At 37.3% G+C, this 21,075-nt stretch overlaps 1 protein-coding gene across 3 annotated transcripts in view; it reads right to left on the bottom strand.

The window, feature by feature from the left end:
- LOC140784416 (uncharacterized) overlaps positions 1-21,075 on the bottom strand; it is a 40,842-nt gene that overhangs the window by 13,639 nt on the left and 6,128 nt on the right. For all 3 annotated transcript variants that reach the window (XR_012108259.1, XM_073131816.1, XM_073131817.1), the window contains exons 4-14: positions 18,787-18,846; positions 9,014-9,058; positions 7,444-7,643; positions 6,775-7,269; positions 6,464-6,560; positions 6,171-6,365; positions 5,989-6,078; positions 5,043-5,105; positions 4,854-4,928; positions 2,187-2,237; positions 604-681 (exon numbers count right to left, since the gene is read on the bottom strand). Coding sequence is in view for 2 of the 3 variants with exons in the window: in XM_073131816.1 (XP_072987917.1) it covers positions 604-681; positions 2,187-2,237; positions 4,854-4,928; positions 5,043-5,105; positions 5,989-6,078; positions 6,171-6,365; positions 6,464-6,560; positions 6,775-7,269; positions 7,444-7,643; positions 9,014-9,058; positions 18,787-18,846 (1,449 nt within the window). In the remaining variant the exon portion in view is untranslated. The remainder of the gene's footprint in view (positions 1-603; positions 682-2,186; positions 2,238-4,853; positions 4,929-5,042; positions 5,106-5,988; positions 6,079-6,170; positions 6,366-6,463; positions 6,561-6,774; positions 7,270-7,443; positions 7,644-9,013; positions 9,059-18,786; positions 18,847-21,075) is intronic.

Genomic DNA, 21,075 nt, shown 5'->3' with positions numbered 1-21,075 from the left:
CCCATTCATGACAAAAATACTTGGAGCTTTCCAACAAGGTTTGCCACGCCAGTGGCACGAGGAGTTTCTTTTAACCATCACTATCTGGCACATCATCAGCATAGACGCCATAGAAAAACACAAGACTGGCATGACAAGAATAGGTGATCATGCAAGAATATCAAGATACTCTCGTTCTATCACAGCCAACGATACACTGGTGCAATACGTATGGGCCAGTGCCAACCTTGATGGCTGACACAACAACCCATGTTTTGTAAGGCTAAAATTTTATGGATTTTAGGAACAGTTCATAATTATCTTTCAAAACAAAATGCATGGTTCTGTATATCGATTTGACGATTTCTATTTTGTTATCAGGACTTGTTTATGTATAGTTCTAAACTCTAATATACCATTTTCCATAAAAGGTCACTAAGCATGTAGAGATCATTTAACATTTTAAAAGCACCTCATGATAATAAATGGAGTCAATTAGGACCTTAAAAAACAGCAGCAACATATAGGTAGCAGAGTTTCAAGAAAGGAACAGCAGAATTCACATTATCACATCCCAACAAGACATAAAAGAGATGGTATTATCACAAACTGGATCCCGCTCACCTGGTCCTTTTTGACGTTAATGCGCACTAAATTTGATGTTTTCATCTTAAAATCAGCTGGCTTATGCTGTATACCGACCTGCCAAGCACATATGAACATTAGTTTGTAATATTCACTTGACACCAATACATCTCACATGAAATTGTCCTGGAGGAAGCTTCAAGTGTCTGTCTTGGGGTGTAAGAGAACTGAAGAAAATCGAGTGGACTTCTAATATGCAAAGATGTACAATGAAAGGCAATAATCATAGTAAAGTATGAAGTACCATCAGCATTTCAGGGCAACATTCGCCAATTGTCAATGCACCATTTTGTTCATGGCCTAACCCTAAACTGACTGAACCTCATAAAATATCAGGTTTCACACACAGAGGACTAGTTTGACAAACTGGTTAGATCACAATAGGTTACAAACTAGTACGATGAGGAATAAAGCTTAAAATGAGCAAGTTTCAACTGTCTCAGTTGGGTTGCATTTGCTCAGTCAATAGGCCATTAGGCACCATCCAGGAATTAATATTCTTAATGAGAACTAAAGTCACCCAGCTAACAGGTCGACCGGCACTGACTTTACCCATCAATGTATTTATTTATACCTAACACATGGACCATGTTGGACAGGTAGTTCCAAGTCAGCCCCTATGAAGCATGGACACTGATTGCAGATATGGATATAATACTACACAGATGCTTATTTGGTCTTGCTAATTAGCTCATGGCCCACAGTAAATATGTCGATGAACTTCTGAAGTCTGCACTAATTAATGCTGTGAGTGGGTCATATCTGACATCAATGTTGAGAAGCAAACATCTATCAGGGCAATCTATAGTTCTATACAATTATACATGTTAAAGCAGTTGCTAGTAGCATTATAGTACCTAGTACCTACTAAGAAATCCCATTGATGATCTAAATTCTGTAAGTTGTAAAGAAATTCATAGAAACATAAAGAAAATGATATTGGCTCAAATAAACGAATGAAAGGAAGAGCTGAAACTAATAATTATATTAAATCACCTTCGTACGGACAAGATGAGCTATTAGCAACATATGGCAAATTTCTGAGGATTGTACATTTAAAAACAGAATATACTACTATTCCTTGCCTAGCATGTAATCATCTGCTATAGAAGCATTTAATAATCTGTAGCAGTATAATTTAATCACTGAAGGAAGTAACCCACAGAATAGAACTTACAGAAGAAAAAAACAAAAAAGTAAGGATATTAAAAAATGACTTCAAGATTCACTTACCGACCAACTTCAAATACTTTATTTTGGGGTATGGAAGTATCTTTAGTAAAGCTAATGTGAAAAAAGTTAAAGAAAGGAAAAGTAATTCTTCTAACATGTTCAGTTGAACAAACGGGCAAAGGATTCAACATAAAGATGGTCTTAATACACTAAATTTCATGAAGTTAACTATACTTCTGACGATATAGATATTAACATTGAAGTTCATTGCAAATCAATCCCATATGAATATACAAAAATCCAGTTGTTTTCATAACATACACAATGCATAAGTTTTATAAAGAGAATAATAAACAAAATCAAAATTTCAAAAGAAAAAAAATACTCACAATGAAAGGAACTGGAGCGTCAAGGAAATCAAGCATTTTCCTTGGTAGAACCTGAAAAGGAAAAATTATCATATATTCCGTATTGTGAAAAACACAAAATCAGTCCTAAGAGAACCTCAAGATAAATTCATATGAAGAATTCATGCGAACAAGAAGAGTAAACCTATAATGACATAAAATTTAAGAAAAGGAGAGGTGAAGGATCTGAGGTCAGGGACTTCTATATACTGGGTAAGAAAGTAGATGCTGCATGAATCCACAATTTGGCAACCTTATTGTGCGTACTGTTTCAGGGTAGGATCGTTTAGAACCTTTCAGATATGCAAACCAAAGTACATTGTGAGTGAAGTATGCTGGTAACTCAAATCTCTCATAGATACACATTTATATGTGAGTAAAAATGTATAGCTTCTAAGATAACATTTGTCGTGCAAATGAGAATTAGAATCAAATAGTGGTACTCTCAACTGTCAAATAAGATAAAAATCATAAAATCTGACTTCGCAAAATATTAACAAAACCAGAATTTTAGTAACAGTTTGGGAAAATGCTAGTATGATTTTACTGCATATTCATTTTATATGAGCTTCTTTATCTGTGATCAGATGCAGAAATTGAGTCAAGCATTTAATTCCACTTGTGCAATGCTGAACTAGTATTACAGCTTGATGAGAGTGAGATAATTATGATTTTTTTCTTGTTCACCCTTATCATTTACCCTAAAGAGAAATTGCAACTTGTTCACCTTGAGATATATCAACTGGGTATTTTAAAAGTTATTATCCTTTCTGTCCCAAATAAGAAAAAGAAAATTAAGGAAAATGAGTTTGTTAGCATATTATTATGTTTAAAATCAATAACATAGTAGAGCAAAATAATTTCATTAGGAGTTCAAACAAACACTAATCTTCCTGAAAGAAAAGAGAAAACCTATTCAGACATTAATTTGTCTTAGAGATGGGAAACAAGAAAAGCATCGTGAAATGATTAATGATCAATAAGTTTCTAGGGGTTGGGAACATCTATGACCTGGCACTTTAATGAGAATTCTTTTTCTTATAATGTTAGCTTGGATGAAAAAACAAGGCATTTAGTAAGGAGTGAAGGATATGAAATAAACAAATGAGGTACAGCATTGCAAATCCATGGTCAATCACTTCAACAGTGTTAGCCTACTTAAAGAAGCTATAGAGTATAGCGATGATTCATCTTTGTGGCAGCCTTTTTAATAGCTCAGACTATCAATTTAATCATAGCATTACTCAGATATGCTTTCTGTTATTTGTAAAATCAGTATCGTTGACCCATATCAGGATATTTACAAAACTCTAGTATTTTCCAAAAAAAGTACGACATGGTTCAAATATCACATTTATTTAGCATAGAACATGCACAATTTATGTAAGATAAGTTCCATTTCACTGTTATTCTGGCCAGAACATTTATGTACTTCTAATGATATGAAAATGTTCCTATATCAATAATTCTTTATTTGCATCCTCAGCTACTTTGACATGACCACTAATCAACGATGGCCGTGCCACAGGCACAGATAGTGCTGACCACCGGCCGGCATGGCACAGCACATGTGCGGCACTTATCGGCCGTGCTGTAAGAGAAGGAGAGAAAAAAATAAGAATACTCACCTTTGCCTTCACCGTTGCCGTCGCCGATCGCCACTCGCCTTCGCTCGAGCTCGTTAAGTGCCCTAGCCCGAGGGACGAGAAAGAGAGAGAGAGAGAGAGAGAGAGAGAGAGAGAGAGATAAGGTTATCGATTAAAAACTTAAGTTGCAAATCTGGATCTCTCTCTCTCTCTTCCTCCTCCCTCGAGCTACGGCACTCGACGTGAGCTTGGGTGACGATGATCGGCAATAGGTAGCTCGACGACAAGGCCGATCACGAGCAGCGGAACTATTAGGAGGGGTGTCATGCGGCACCCCTCGAGCCACGTGCCGATACGCCGCCGACACAGCCATCCATGCCACTAATTATTCCCAAAGATAGTGGTACCATTGGTATTATCCACCTTGGGCCCAGGTGTGATACAAAGCGTAATTTAGAGTAGTAACTAGGGGCATGCAAGCACATCTGGATGAGTAAATTTTGCTGTTAGACCTCAACAAATACAATATCCTGTCTAGGAATCTAGATTTGCCACCTCTGGCGACTGACACTGAATTGCTGGATAAGATCAGTAACAAAAATTTTACTTCTAAATTACCCCAGCGTGGATAGAACTATATCCAGCATGACCAAATAACAAACGCAGCACTTAGCCATCAACTACCTCCCTCTAGTTATTATGATCTTTTAAATGCGAGCAAACAACAAATGGCCCAATCCAGCAGCAGGTCAGCAGCTTTTGCACTGCACCATTTTTTTCAGGACAGGAGGACTATGCTCATGTCAATTTTCTATCTATCATCACAATTATCCTCATCTTTGCATAATTTTGTATGGTTGTAAATACTATAACAGTATATCTTCTATTTTTTATTTCTAAAAGTGTGACATCTGAAGTCCAAAAGTTAGACATGAAGCAACATACTTCGTTGAAAATAAAAAATCAGTCAGATGACATTCTAACATGGTTGGTTGCACAAAAAACATAAAGCTAAAGCCAAATGTAGAAAATTAGTTAATTAACGTAATAACTTAAAACTCACTGGAAGCAACAAACTCTGCCACTCAAATGGCCGGATCATAGGAATAACTGACATAACAATGGCTGATAGTATACCCTGCACTTATTGGTTAAGGCAAAAAATACTTGAATCAGTAAGGAATAGTCAATGGATCAATAAACCATAAGGATGCACTATTCCAGAAACTAAATTCTAATGACAGTCACATACCAAATTTGGGCATATTACAACCACTTGCTTTTCCAATAATGCTCCAGCAAATAGTGCCAAAACCTGAAAGATCAATCATAAGCTCTTCTAACTATTTAAAGTTTATCTCAAAACAAGAATGAATAAATTGAAAGTACCATCACTACTCATGATAAATTTCAGGAGGGCCAATTGTCCTAATAATGAATATTAATCAGCTTACAGAAAAAGTGTAACTGATGCTTTGAAACAAATCCTGAACTTGGTATACCAAAATGATACTAGTTAAACTACATTCCAGATTATATGATATAAGCTATCAGACTAGGTATTGCAGCATATGAAAGACAGAAGTATAGAACCAATTGAAAATTTCAAATAAATTCTTTTTAGGAAGAGATAAGGAAAAAGAAGAGGTAAAAGGTAAAATACATCTTTTTAACCATTGTGATTGAGCCAAAATTTAAAATACCTGCCCGAACTTCCATTTCTGACACTAACCCTTTTATGATTCTGACCTATTCTAATTGCCCAACAACCCTTGATTTTAGTATCAGATAAAATGCTCCTTTTAATTTACAATATTCAGTTGAAAATATAATCTTCTGCCAAAATTATGAGTTTTATATTTTTTGCCCAAGTTCCTCTCATCTCTAAAGTTTCAAGATTGCAAACATTCAAAAAGAGAGGTGAAGTGCAAAAATATCAAAAGTTTGACAGTCTTTGACAGCAAATTAGCCTCACTATTATCTTTGGACAGAAAAAATAACAGTTGCAGATAGGTTAACTATGGGGTTAAGTACCAAATGAAAGTTCATTAGGCACTTTGATTTTTGACCAAACTACAAGAGAGTAAAATGTATTTTCCCCAAAAAAGAAAGCACAACTACACTCAATATTTTGTTTAGATGTTAAATGCAATCACTATATACCAAAGACAACACCAAGAAGTCAGAGAAGGTCTTACACTTTCTAAAGATAGAGCACGGCAAACAGTAGCAATAGTCCAGATAGAGAGCGCAAAAGCTTCTTCAGCAGCTGCTAAGCGTGCATTCACCTTGTTGGAGAATTCCATATCCATAATAAGCAGTTCCACATAATTATTTGAGAGTATGAACTTATCACATGAATTGCCTACAGAATATTTACCTCATTAGCCTCTGCAGGACAGTACCGATTATAGTGAGGAAAAGTACTTCCCAAGTCCAAAGATGATAGTCCAGGTCGGCAGTACTTAATTGGCTGCAAATGCTCGAGAGGGTGGAAAACTACTTCACCTCCCCGGGGTGGCAGAGGAAGAGAATGATAGCCACAGACAATCTGCAAAGGTTCATTATTGTGTGCCTATGAAGAAGAATGTGAGTAAGACAAAATATGGAATTAATCAGGAAGAGAAAAAACCACATTTACCCAAGCCAAAATTTAAAAAAAAAAAAAAGCACCTTAGCCCATTCCATCACTTTTTCATCACCAATATTTGTTTCATGCTTAGAACATAATTCATCATCTTCATCATCTGATCCAGCACCTCTAACTGAACTGTCCAAGACCATCTAAATGTATTTATCAATGTGAAAAGCATAAAGAACGGAGAGCATAATCCACATTTACTATCTATAACCAAGGATTGGGAAAATCACTGATAATTAATGCTAGCAGCAAAACTGTAGTAGTGAAGTAAAAGGGTAAGATCCATAGAAATCACACGTGAAGAAAAAAAAATTGCAGTAAAAAGATAAGGAGATTCTGCTACCTCTGTAAAGATTCCATGCTTTCAACACGCTCTAAGTTGACAGAACTGTACATTGTGCCAACTTCTGGGGAATTTTGTCCATTCTCAAAGGTTCCATTTACTCTTTCAAAACTATCACATCGGGATTCTGAGGTTTCTGATGTGTATTCATCAAATTGTTGCCAAGATTTTCTGATTTCCTTGTCCAGTTCTTTCACATGACCAAGATCTGAAGCTTCACTATTAGAAACACTTTCAGGAGACTGAGGTTCCCAATTCCTTAAGGAAATTGGTGGAGCATCCCTGTAAGAGGAAACTCCTGCTGAAGATATAAGACCTGAAACACTCTCAACAGGTATCGCAAATCCTGTCCAGTTATTACACAAGAGCCTCTCAGGGGAATCAAAATCTTCATCCAGTTGATCATGTTCTTTAACTGAATGGGGAACTGAATCATTGAGAGTGATTTCATTAACAAACTGTGTTATCCTGTCAAGGCGCTCCTGTGCAATTATGCTGCCCATAAAAGCAAACCATTATTAATGTCAGATGGTAAAACATGAGCACATTAGATTGACTGCAAGTCCATAAATGTGTACATACAATTGTAGTTATGAACAAGAAATACAAGGCAGGACATAATTTCATGTTAACCCATGGGAAGAAGACTAAAAGCTAATAGAGGCTAACCTGTTCAGCATCTCATAGTGCAACTCAAAAAAGGGAACTCTTGTAAGCAAACAGTAACAACGTGGTGCAGAAACCAAAAAGCGGCTCGGCTTGTAAGAAGAATGAGTTAGTGGTGAAACAGCACCTAAAATACCTGGTGCTCTCTGAACTATCTCCTGGACATGAAGGCATATTCCATATAATGTAGCATTATCTGAGACCTGAAGAGTCATTAAAAATGTTAATGAAAAGGAACATAATTAGAAAGAAAGGTATAAGGATATGCATAAGCTCGCATTGCCATATTATGTTCTGGAAAATTCAGCGTACTTTCAGAGAGCATGATGACATGAATGAATCACGGTATACCACAAGTGCCAACACATAGCAACAAAATCAAAGGTAGCTGTAATTGAGGGGCCACAGGAAGATAAGATATTTTACATCAGGGAAAGTAAAGCCACAACAAAGTAACTCTAACAACCAAAAAGAGTTTACCATCAGCCAAGATCAAAGAGTATGAACAACACTATTCTGACTGAGCATTGAATTACTTGTTTATGAAGCAAAAGTAATGAAAATAATGATCATCTGATCTGATCTGATCAGATAAAAGCAAGTGAAAATAGAAATGTAACATGATGCACTTATATGCCTCCCTTCCTTTCCTTGTTCAATAAATTAGTTCAATCAGTGTACAATGGTTTGGGTGATAATTGAAAGTAAGGTTGTCTTAAACATAATACAATAGGAAATTTCAAGGCCGCTATGTGTCAATGTGATACCTTCATATGCATAGCACAGGAATGTTCTACTCTAAAACATTTTCTTGCCACCCCAATTATGAAGGTTAAAAAAACAAGAGTTTATTAATAATGAGGCTCTGAAAACGTGGTAGGGCAAGCTATATATTTCTTATCCTCAATAATGAGACATTGGCATGGCACATACAGACTCATACAAGTCCACATGCATAGCACAGGAATGTTCTACTCTAAAACATTTACTTGCCACCCCAAATTATGAAGGTTAAAAAAAGTGTTTCCAAATAATGAGGCTCTGCAAATGTGGTCGGGCAAGCTATATCTTTGTTATCCTCATTCCTGGAGAGGTACTTTTCGATAACCTGAACCTGCAAATTCAAGATATGATGGCAAGCCTTTACAACACACTAATTGATGCCCAGACTAACTAATTCACCTAACCGTTAAGATATTGAATCTACAAATCAAGTAAACTTGGGATCCATATCAGTTCCCAGTTTCAACAAAAACTAACTTGATGAAATGTTAATACCATTTCACAATAATGAAACTTTATTTTTCACTTAATTCATTCAAGAAATCATGAATAAGCACTTAATGGTTAAAGAAGTGCTAATAAAGTAAATTGTTCTAATGCAAAGACAGAGAATCGTTTTTAGAACAATCTAGAAGAAGATAGCATTGTACCACTAAACAGTTCTTTCAATGATTCTATAGTAGTTTCTCTCAATCGATTTCAGTCTATTTCCGCAAAAAATGAAAATCTAAATTCCATATGACTGTTCAACAACAGAAATGTAGCATTCTCCAAAGAATTCAAGACAAACCTTCAAACAGAAGACAAATGAGAGATCATCTCGGGCTAGATGTTCCTGCAAAGATATGGATGTAAATAGTTAGCACTTACCAGTCTTCCTATCAGAACTGCAGATATAAAATATGAATTGACGTGTAATTTATAACAGAAAAGTGCCTATTACTGATAAGTAGCAACAAAAAGATTTTCATTGAAAATATAATATACTGTAATCATTAAATCCTCATTCACTTCATGATTTAAGGAAAATATAGAGTAGCTATTCTAGATTTTTTTATTCCTAAAAATTCTACCTCTAATCTAGAGTAGGATATTCTAATATTTACTTGTAATCTAAAATAGTGATATAATAATTATCTTTAATGTGACATAAAGTTGAGGTAAAATATAGAATAAGTAAAAATTTACTAAAATGCCCTTAATTTGACATATAAATTTAAATTAAAGTATTCTCATTTGTTGTAGTATGTAATGCATATTTGTAGGTATGCATCACTTTATATAGATATGCAATATATATTTATAAATAGACAATGAGATATGTAGATGATAAGAGAGAAAATTGGGCGAGAAAATTTAGTAGAAACTTTTGTGGAATAATAGGTGGGTGATAGGAGAGAGGAGAGAGTATTTTAAAAATAATTGTAGTCAAATCAAGGGTAAAATTATAATTGGCTTATGTGCGAAATAATTTGAATAGTATTTCTAATCTAGGATATCGATACTCTAGTTCTAATCTAGAATACTACTCCCTAATATAGAATAACGAAAAAGATAATCTTGTGAAATGGTGAACATATCATTATAGAAACAATACAATCATCGAAATCACCAACTCTAATAAGGAATGGAGGCCTAATCACTCTACTCCAGTGTACACATCAAAAGGGACAATGTCTGGCCGTGGCTGAGAAGATTCATTGGAACGGACAAATCCTAAGTCAACCGTTCGAACAGGCCTTCTTCGTGTTCGAATGCCGGCACTCAAGAGCAAAGGGCACTGAAAGCGTTTGAATGCCAATTCGATTCACCTAGAAATTTTCCCTTTCTAGTCGCCACAAGGTTATTGGATGTCGAAGACACGAGCTACATCGACTGAGGACCATCTCGATGTCTTCGAGTTATCTCTTCATCAGCAGGCTATGAAACAATCAAAGCATGGGAAGGCCATGCAAGCCATGAATACCAACATAGAGGAGATGAAGGATCGAATACTTTGTATCACGAAGATGCTAGCTAGGATGGAAGGGATATCGACAACTGCTCCAGCAAAGGGGTTTGAAGAATGCCATATTAGGGGAGTTCAGCCCAAATCACACATTTGGATTTTCTAAAATTCTCGGGTGAAAATCTTATAGGGTGGATATTTAAGGCAAAAAAATTTCGCTTACCAAGGTACGGAGCCAAAGGTTTAGGCTTGCCGCATTTCTCTTTCAAGATGAAGTTTTGCAGTAATTCCAATGGTTCAAGAAAAAAAACTCATTGGCAAATTGGAACGAGTTTACTTAGGGACAAACATCCAGGTTTGGACCGTGTGAGTATGATAACTTTGACAAGGCCTTCAAGAAGCTATATTAGACGAGGAATGTCAGTGATTATCAAAACGACTTCAAGAAACCAGCCTCAAGAGTCTAAGAATGGCCGAAATCGATGTTGTTGAGTTGCTTCATCGAAGGATTACGACAGGAAATACAACTGAAAGTAAAAATTTTCAAGCCACAAACAATATCTCATGCCATGGATTTAGCACGATACACGAGGATCGACTTATGAGGGGAAGGCGAATATAGGGCCAAGCGGGGCTTCTAACCATGCAAAACTACGAGGCTGACCCCAACACTACTCGGCCGATAGGCGTTGTTATAGCCTACAGCTCCATCGAGTAAATGCTGAAATGATGGGAAAAAAGCTTGTGTCTTAACCATGACGAGAAATTCATCCGCAGAAACCAACGCAGAGAAGAAGACAACTATTTATTCTCATAGTCGATTCAGACTTCAATGAGACGATGGATGTGGAGACTACGAAAGCAACCCTAAAAGAGGTGGCGGAACGATCAGAATTAACCTTGCATGCGTTATCTGGGTGTATGACGTCGTGGACCCTTTGGATTACAGGATCTTTGGAAGGAAGGTCGATGTCATTGATTCACTGTAGCAGCACTCATAATGTTATGAGGAAGTCAATCATCCGGTAGCTTCAGGGTAAAATAGAGCCTACTACACCGTTTTCTGGTAGCTAATGGAAATAGGTTGGAGTGTAAAGAGATTTGTCGTGGCATAGAGATTAGATTGCAAGATTATTGCTTCTTTGTCGATATATATCCCTTGAGATTACAAGGCTCTAATATTGTCTTGGGAGTGCATTTGCTGTAAAATTTGGGAACAATTGCCTTTAACTATGAAAGTTTAATGGAGTTTGAGACGGTAGGAAAGAAGTTGTAACACCCCAATTTAAAAATTAAAAAAAAAAAACAGTGACGCACGCGCCGAGCGCGCCCCCGTCCTCTCTTTTCTTCTTCTTCCTCTTCCCTTGCCGTGCACGCCACCTTCCCCACCTCCATTAACCCCATCTCCCCCTCCCCCACCACACCACTTCTCCACCTCACTATCTCTCTCCCTCTTCTTTCTCTCGGCGGGTTGCCAACGCTGGAGCCGACGAAGCCCCGGACCGAGAGCCGTCGAGCTTGCCGACCAACCCCCCTCCCCCCCAATTAATTTCAGTAGTGTAACCTCCCCCTCCCTCGCCGTCATCGGAGTCCATGGCGGCCAACGACCTCGCATCTAGCCGCCGATCTGAGAAGCTCCGATGGAGGGAGAGAAACCCTCTCTAGGCTTCGGGCCCTTATTAAAAAGAGGAGGCACCTCCATGGCCGCCGGCCATGGAGTGCGGCCCGTCGCCGTCGGGCCCCCCTCCATCCCTCTTTCTTTTTCTTTCCCCCTACCTACTCGTCGGTCTCGTGGCCGTGCCGCCGGCCTCGTGCTGCATCGCCGAACTCGTGGCTGCGCCGCCGGCCCGCAACCTCGTGGGCCTCCTCCCTTTTCCCCTTGGTCTCCTTCCCTCGGAAGGAGATGGTGTGGGAGGGTGGGGGTTAAACAAACCCCCACCCATACCCCTTAGTGGGCTGCGCTGGACTGCAACCCACTATGCCAATTTTGGTGGGCTGCAATTGGACTGCAGCCCACAGCAAGCCTTGGTGGGTAGTGGTTGGACCCCCCAGCCCACCTCATGCAACCTTATGGGCTGCAGTTGGACTGCAGCCCACCAAGGACCCCTTGCCTATTGGGTTAGGTCCCATTTGGAACCATTTAGACCCTATAACCCCGTTTATCTATTTCCACTTGATTAATTAGCCTAACCCTCTGTAATGATAATTTATTATCATGTGAATTTTAGGATAACATAGGACTCACCCTAGGAGACCCTTGACTCATGTATATGCCTAAACATAAATTCTCTAATAAGATAATTAATTCTATTAGTTCGCTAATCTTACGTATAGATTTACTTGCGTGAATTAATAGGATTGACACCACGTGAGGAGGATTTTGGGATTCCGAAAGAGCCGGCTAGTTGACGAGATTTAGTGTACTGTGGAGAACCCCAGGCGAGTGGAGTTGATACAAGTCTAGAATAATATAGTTACAATTATTATACCTTCCATGATATTGTAGGAATGTTAGTATTAGTACATGCATTTAGTGTAGTATGATGTATCTTGACATGTGCAGTTATTAATAGATTATTCATCATGATATTATGAGAATGCTAGCATATGCATTAGTAATGATGCTCTACATGTATCTTGTATGATATACCCTTGCATAAATATTTGTTGTGAATATAAAATGTAACGATCATGATGACTATGACATGCCTTATACACTCACAGACACTGCACCACTTTCACCTATCATTAGTAGTCAACTTCTGACTAGGCAGTGCCCCTACTCATTCAGCCCAGGGTTAAGGATAGAATGTATTTTATATGACTATACTATTAGCGGCCTACATCTGAGGTCGGGAGCTTGTGTGGCGTTCAGATAATTATACTGCATAGTCAGAACTAGATTATAATGATAGAAGAACATGATTGTGAGGCGGGGATATATCTCTAGCGGTACCCGACGACGCAGGGTCAGGGCGTCCATTAATGAGCCGAGGGCTCCCGATTCTCCCGCTGAGGGTGGTGATGATTTAAAGAGAGTGAGATATGGGCTTACGATCGGAGTCCTTAGTCTGATGGCCACAGACAATCGGTCACATGTAGTGTCGTCATACACGTGTAGGTGGCATTACCACTAGATGTATATATATCCCCCCTCGATGTATGAGATGATGGATGATTTTTTTTAGAGTATTTACCCTGTGTGATAAATATGATTAATGCCTTAGTAGGCATGAGATGACTAAACTACTCTTTTATTGCTATGCATAACATGTAAACACTATGATTGAGATTTGTATGAATAAGAGATTGTATCAAGATGTACATATCTATGTGGACTTATCCTAATACGTTTATAAATTAGCATGTTTCAGGATAGTTACTGGTAATCTTTATCGATTGCATTAATTTAGTAACTCATGGTAAGTCATTTCAATAAGCATATTGCTATGGCTAGCAAATATAGGTATACATTGGATATACTTATGTGATTTCATTATTTTAGATTGTATGGATCCTACTCGCTGGGCTGTGAGCTCACCACCTCTTGGTGGCATTATTTCAGAGCTAGGGGACGCAGGTGCAGGTAGCGAGGAGTAGCTGCCTTTTTATTTCAGTATGCCTATTAGTTGTATTAAGCTTCTGCGAGGGCGTTATGATTGACGATGTATTTTGGATGTGTATTTAGAGGGCTTGTTGTGGCCTGTGGAACTTATATCCGAACTCTTATGGTTGAGTTTATTTATGGTGAATTTGTGCTGCTGTGTGCCTTGTGAAATCTCTTTACTGACAAGTCATGTGATGCACCGCGTGGGGGGATTTACCCACACGGTTTACATGTGTATTTGAAGGCTTGGGTGTTTCAGAAGTATATGTTGCAAGGGAATGTATGGGCGGGCCTTTAGATAGGACAAGTAGACTCACTACAGCGGATGATGAGTCATAAAGCAACGGCATTCTTGATGATAAATGATGAAGATGGGGACGACTTCAATCGAATCACCAACTGCTATGTGAAACCTATGGGATCCGAGTCAGATGGTTCAAACATTACACAGTGCTGCCAATAGAGAGGAAGAATTGCGATGAAGGATGCTACATGGGAAGACTTTGAAGAGCTAAATTTGCAGGGTCTACATTTGAACCTTGAGGCCAAGGTTTGTCTTCAAGAGGAGAGGAGAGAAGTGATAGGAATGGAGGTCTAATTACTCTATTCCAGTCTACGTATCAATGAGACTATGTCTGACTGCGGGCAGAGGAGAAGATTCATTGGAATGGACGAATCTTGAGCCGAGCATTTGAATGACCTTCCTAGCATTCGAACGCCAACCCCTGAGAGTAAAAAGGGCACTAAAAGCATTCGAACAACCTTTCTTACATTCGAACTCCAGTCCGATTTGCTTAGGAAAATTTTCGATATGTCAAAATGCCTCCAAGCCATTCAAACGCTTGAGCGGAAGGCGTTCGCAAGGCGGTCTAGCAATTTTAATATATAAAAAAAAATTCTATATGATATAATATATATAGTATTTATCAAATTTTAATAGTGCAATTCACAACCATAAAAATAATAGATTATAAATTTATGATGCACAAATATGTATACATATTTCATTAACATCTTAATAATAACTTACCATGATCTTAAATTAAATGCATTAATAGTTGGTATTTTTAAATGCACTAATAGTTGGTAGTTTATAATGCATTAATAGTTGGTGCCTTAATAGTTTCCAATGTTAACATAAGTCGGCCTCTCTTTCCCACCACTCCCTCTTTTCCACGTTTTTCTCTTTTCCAACATACTCGCTCTCCCACCACTCTCTTTTTCCCATGCGGCCTCTCTCTTTTCCCACCCGGGTTAAAGCACGAAAAGGAAAACAAAAGGAAAATGTGAGTGGTTTCCGATGTCACAAAGAAAGAAAAGAAGAAAAAGAAGTGGAGGAGATAAGCAATCAAAAATCCACAGCTTCAACAAAATCATCGTCCAGTTGCCATCGCAGTCCGCTTGCCGCCACCGCTCGTTGCCTCCGCTTGCCGCAGCCGCTCAGTGTCTTCAAGCCTTCGCTGCCAGCTGGTTATACTTGCTTGTCGCCGTCGACTTTTCGCCGCCGCTCGGAGATGATTGAGAGAGGGAGACGATCGAGGCTGCTCAGCCCGCCAAGTTCACCTAGGCAGTCTGACCGCCAATGGATGCCTACAATCCTATTGGCAGTGCGATCGGCGTACCGCCCCGCCAAAGCGGCCATAATTGCCGCTTTTCAATACACTAATTTCGTGTTTGATTAAGTTTTGTCTCGTTTTCTTTACTTAAGTGACTAGTTTGATTGAGAGGCTATATATAAGTTATTTTATGTGACTTAGGGCAAGCAATAAAAGTATTTTCTTTTCTCTCAAGTCTAGCTAGGGGGTTGGGGTTTGTTTTCTTCTTTATTTTCACCATTATCTTGATGTGGTATTGCTTGATCGAGTTTTGTCGGGTCAAAACCTATCAAACTCTCTTTCGTATAAAATACTTTAAGTGCCTAGGCACATCAAACATATTATCATTCAAGGTCTTATCACATTGAATAAAATATTTAGATTGGATATAAACTTATCTACCAAACATCGAGACACTAGCTTCTTTCTGAGACTAGAAAACTCCATACTGACCATAGAGGAAAAATCTCTTCGGGTACCACCCTGGCTTAGTCATGCTCAATTATGTAACTTTGTGCATGTTGATATCAAGTGTTAGATGTAATAAGTTTCAGTGTAAAAAATATATATTGGAAAAGATTAAATAACATGTCTTACTGCGAAGTGCTTGGACCATTCCAAGGAAGTCTAGTCAGTTTAGGGCGTGTTTGGATAGAAAAAATTCTCACAGGAATCTGTGGGAATTACACTTTCCTAAGAAAAGATCCAAAAGGATATGAAATATTTAATATGCAGGTGTTTGGAAAGCATTTTCTACCGAAACGTTTCTGCAGGAGCAGCTCTTCCTAAAGGAACAAAAAAAGATTACAGAACTTTTTTTTTCCTACTTTCTCCCTCTCGCTTTCTACTTCCCCTTTCCCATCTACATCTCTCTCCCTCTCCCTCCCGTATCATCACACTCTCTTCTCTCCTGCACACCATCTCCTCATCCACCCATCTCTTTTTCTTCTCTCTATTTTTTTCCTCCAAAATTTCCTAGAGCACCCAAACAATAAAATTTGAGGTAAAAATCATATGGGATACTTTATTTGCAATTTTGTTATTCCTACACATTAAAAATCCAATAGGGATTTTGCCAATGTACCCAAGCAGGCTCTTAGACTGTGACCAATCAATGCTAATAAGTAATAGTTTGGAATTGATATTAAGGAAGCTGTTAAATTAGTAAGGTAGCAAAAAGAGAACAAATTTGTTGCATCAACTTATGTTGTTAATATACACTAAGCCAACTTCAAATCCCTCTAAGAGGTTTTCAACTATGCATTACTGCACTGAAGAAGTAGTTGGACCATTCCAAAGGTAGGCTAGTCAGTTTAGACTTTACACAGTAACAAATTAATGGTAATAGTTTGGAGTTGATGCTAGTGAAGCTAATAAATTAGAACATTTTTGTTGCATCAACTTATGTTGCTAATATATCCAAATCCAACTTGCTTAAAAGGTTTTCAAATACACATTCAAGGCTCAGAATTGAGAAGGAAAAATAAAATGATTTACATGCATCACAAAGAGGGGCAACAAATAACATGTGGTTCCACATTGGTGAGCAACTGAGCATATCAAAATTATCATCACAATTGCTTATTTAGAGCAAAACCCTGGATTAAAGTTTCAGCCAATCTGGATCGAGGATCGACCGAAACACATCCATACTTGAAACCAGTATTTTTACTGGTTTGGGCCGGAATTGGCCTTACTAGGGATAGTGGGTTTTGGACCTGTTTCGGTAGTTTCAGACAAATAGGCTTGTTTAAACAGTCAGAGACGACCCGGATCAAAACTTATTTAATTACGATTTTACCTTCTCTCTCTCCCCCTTGAGCTCTCAATACATCCTCCCAATCCAGCAACACAAATAGCAATCAGCCACACCAAAAAAATTTCCAACGATGTCGACCTCCAATAGTTTGTTTATTTTCTTAGTATTTTCCTAATTTTATAGGATTTTTCCTACAATTTATATCAATTTTTAAAATTTATATATTTAAAAAATAGTCTTTGATGCAAATCTAGTATGAATGCAATATTTTGGAGATCAATCGACCGAAACAAGTAACTAAAATAAAATATAGTAAGCAATAACTGACAATAAGTTAATCGACTAAAAGAATCACTACTAGATAGAAGGAGAGAAAACCACTCAGATAAAACAGTAACTTTTCAACTCTCAAATAGGTATGTTGTCAGTAGAAAGGCCTAAAATATGGTGTAAGAAAAGACTTTAGAGTTTAAATTTACCAATAAATGGAATAGTAGTGCTTTTACTTTGAAAAAAAGTCTTTCTCTTCATGTCTGGGCACCCAAAGATTCTCTTTCATTACTGGATTCTTCTAGACAACAACAATAACCAATAAAAAGTAAAGATTGAAGTATGAGAGAGGTATAGAGAGGAAGTAGAAGAGATTAGAGAAGAATCTTAAGATAGAGTAGAAGAAAGGGAGAGAGAGAAGAAGAAGATCGCAGGAGAGAAAATAAGATATTTCAAATAAATCTTATTCAATCATTCCTTGTTTCTCATGCAATAACTCTTAAATTTGTTAACAATTTTAATTCTAGCTGATTCTAATAGGAACTTATTTCTTAATAGAACTCTAATTGATCATCTTACCTAAATTGACTAACCTAATTTAGGTAAAAAATCAATATGGACATCCCCCATATATAAGCTTACCATAACTATCAATTGAGATTCTAATAGGAATTCATTTCCTAATGGGATCCTAATTGATTAAGTATTACCTAAATTGACTAGCCCAATTTAGGTAATAACTCAATACGAACATCCCCCCCTTCCCCCATATAAGTTTACCATATCTATCAATTGACTAATTCAACTAATCATTTGAATTAAACATCAACTCAACAAATTAAATGTGAAAATAAGTTGAGCCTAAGTAGATCAATTAGATCAAAATTGGACTCAAGCAACTTTATTTTGGTCAAATTGAAGATGATGCCTACATCAGTCCTATCCCAAAATGGCCGATATGGCCAAAATAACATATCATATTTTCGAGCAGCCGATTCTGATACCAACACTCAAAATTTTTAGAAAAAAACTCAAACTTAGGAAGGCTCAATGGAAAGATTGCATGTTAAGTGTCTTTCATTACTAGCTGTCAACCAGATGATGACAATCTAAAAGTAACTGATTAGTTTCATTTGCTACCTATACCAATAAGGGTTGGGATGATCCAACTCACAACAAGATTCTCTAAGAATATCTAATAGATAGGAAAGAGACCATAACTAACCACCCTTATGGCAAAAAATTACGAGCAAGGATAGCTTCATCTAAATGGTTCTAGTAAACAATGGATATGACAAACTATCATAACAAACAAAAACTTCTTCTTGTATAACACAATTTGTTATTTTCGATGGTTGCATAAGATTCAAAAAGATTGACTGACCTGACCAAATACAATTTCATTGAGATCACTCATGGATGGAGTCTTCTCAATTAGGCGAGCCTGCATCATATAACATCAAGTTAACCAATCTGCAGCAAAAGATAATTCTGATAAAGTTCGAATGTACAAAGATGCATTCTCTCTTCATAATGAAAAATATACTTGTTACTAATTGTAACAAAGTAGTACATAAGTGATGCAAATCTAGTATAAATGCAATGTTGTGGAGAACAATCGACCCAAACAGGTAACTAAAGTAAAATATAGTAAGCAATAACTGATAAGAAGTTAATTGATTAAGAGGATCGCTACAAGATGGAAAGAGGGAAAATCACTCAGATAAGGCAGTAGCTTCCTCAACTCTCAAATAGGTACGTTAATAGTAGAAAGGCCTATAATATGGTGTAAGAAAAGATTGTAGAGTTTAGGTTTACCAATAAATGGAATAGTAGTGCTTTTACTTTGAAACCAAGTCCTCATTTTCACGTCCGGACACCCAAAGATTTTCTTTCACTACTAGAATCTTCTGGACAGCAGCAATAACTAATGAAAAAAGTAGAGATTGAAGAATGAGAGAGATTTAGAAAGGAAGTAGAAGAGATTAGAGAAGAATCTTAAGACAGAATAGGAGAAAATGAGAGAAAGAAAGAGAGAGAGAGAGAGAGAGAGAGAGAGAGAGAGAGAAAGAGAAGAAGAAGAAGACCACAGGGGAGAAAGCGAGAGATCTCAAATAAATCTTATTCCAACTTGTCCTTGTTTCTCATACAATAACCCTTAAATAGGTTAACAACTTTGATTCTAGCTGATTCTAATAGGAACTTATTTTCTAATAGGAACTTATTTCCTAATAGGAACTTATTTTCTAATAGGACTCTAATTGATCATCTTACCTAAATTGACTAACCCAATTTAGATAATAAATTAATGTAGACATCTCTCACATATAAGCTTACCATAATTATCAATTGAGATTCTAATAAGAATTTATTTCCTAATAGGATCCTAATTGATTAAGTCTTACCTAAATTGACTAACCCAATTTAGGTAATAACTCAATACGGACATCCCCCGCATATCGGCTACCATATCTGTCAATTGACTAATTCAATTGATTATTTGAATTAAAAATCAACAATTAGACCAAATTGGACTTGAGTAATTCTATTTTGGTCAAATTGAAGATGATGCCCACATCAATAAGGACATAAGTAAACAAAGAATATTGAACAATCAGGACAATCTAGAGGTTTCCACCAACACTTCAATGGTCAATTAATAGTTAATGTAACTCTGAGTCCATTCTTTATTTTCAGCTACTTATTTAAGTCAAAAGGTTGTACCTATAGCTCACTTCTAGGACATTAATCTTGGAAAACAAGAAGAAAAAGAATTGTGGAATACTGGCATCCAAAGACCCACAACATCCAGCTCACTTCTAGGACCATGATGTAGCTAATCTGGATCTTGTATCAAGGAACGCTAGCCCCACAATATCCAGCCCACCTTGCATATGGACTTCAATCAATCAAAGTAACAAAAAAGATCCATGGTCTGGCAGCTCTGCTGAGAATCCACGGGTTTCTCATGTCATAAAAAAAAAATAATAGCATTGTGAATAAGACCAATAAGGTCTAATGAGAAGTAATGCTGCAGGGTATGGTTAACTGAGCATCCACACTAAAAGATTCCATTAAGGGGTGTCAAAAGAGCTTGTGGGCTCACGTGCAGCTCAAGCTCGTGCATCTACTAAACGAACCAAGCTTGAGCTACAATTTTGAGCTCATTAAAAAAAAACTAAGCTCAGGTAAGCTCAGGTCAAATTAGTTCGTCTATATCTTAGTAATCTATATTATATGTATTTGGTCCAATAATATTCTTTATATGACTCTTTGTTGCTTAGAGCGCCACTTAGTCAAAGGCCTGAGTTTGACTCCCATTTGTGTATATTATTTTCGTTGGTTTGTATTCTGCACTATTTTCCTCACACAGGCTAGTAATTAATTATACAGTTCCTTCTAAGTTCCTTCAAAGTTCAAGCTGCAGTGACCAATGATGAGTAGTTGGTAGGTAAGCTACTAGCTCTTTCTAGGATTATTATTAATATAAATCTTACAAAATAGCTTTAGTGAGCTAGCTCCAGCTAGCTTGTTGACAGACCGAGCCGAACTTGAGGCATCCCTCTCAACCAACTTGACATGAGCTTGAGCTAGACTTCTAATAACTTCAAGCCATGCTGAGATAAACCCAACTTGCTCGAGCTCGGCTCATTTACATCCTTAATTCCATCAA

This window comes from Typha latifolia, chromosome 3 (genome assembly GCF_019914945.1).
Source record: "Typha latifolia isolate L0001 chromosome 3, TyphaL0001v2, whole genome shotgun sequence".
NCBI lineage: Eukaryota > Viridiplantae > Streptophyta > Magnoliopsida > Poales > Typhaceae > Typha > Typha latifolia.
Note: the sequence above shows the minus strand (reverse complement) of the source record. Positions and strands in the feature narration are given on the sequence as shown.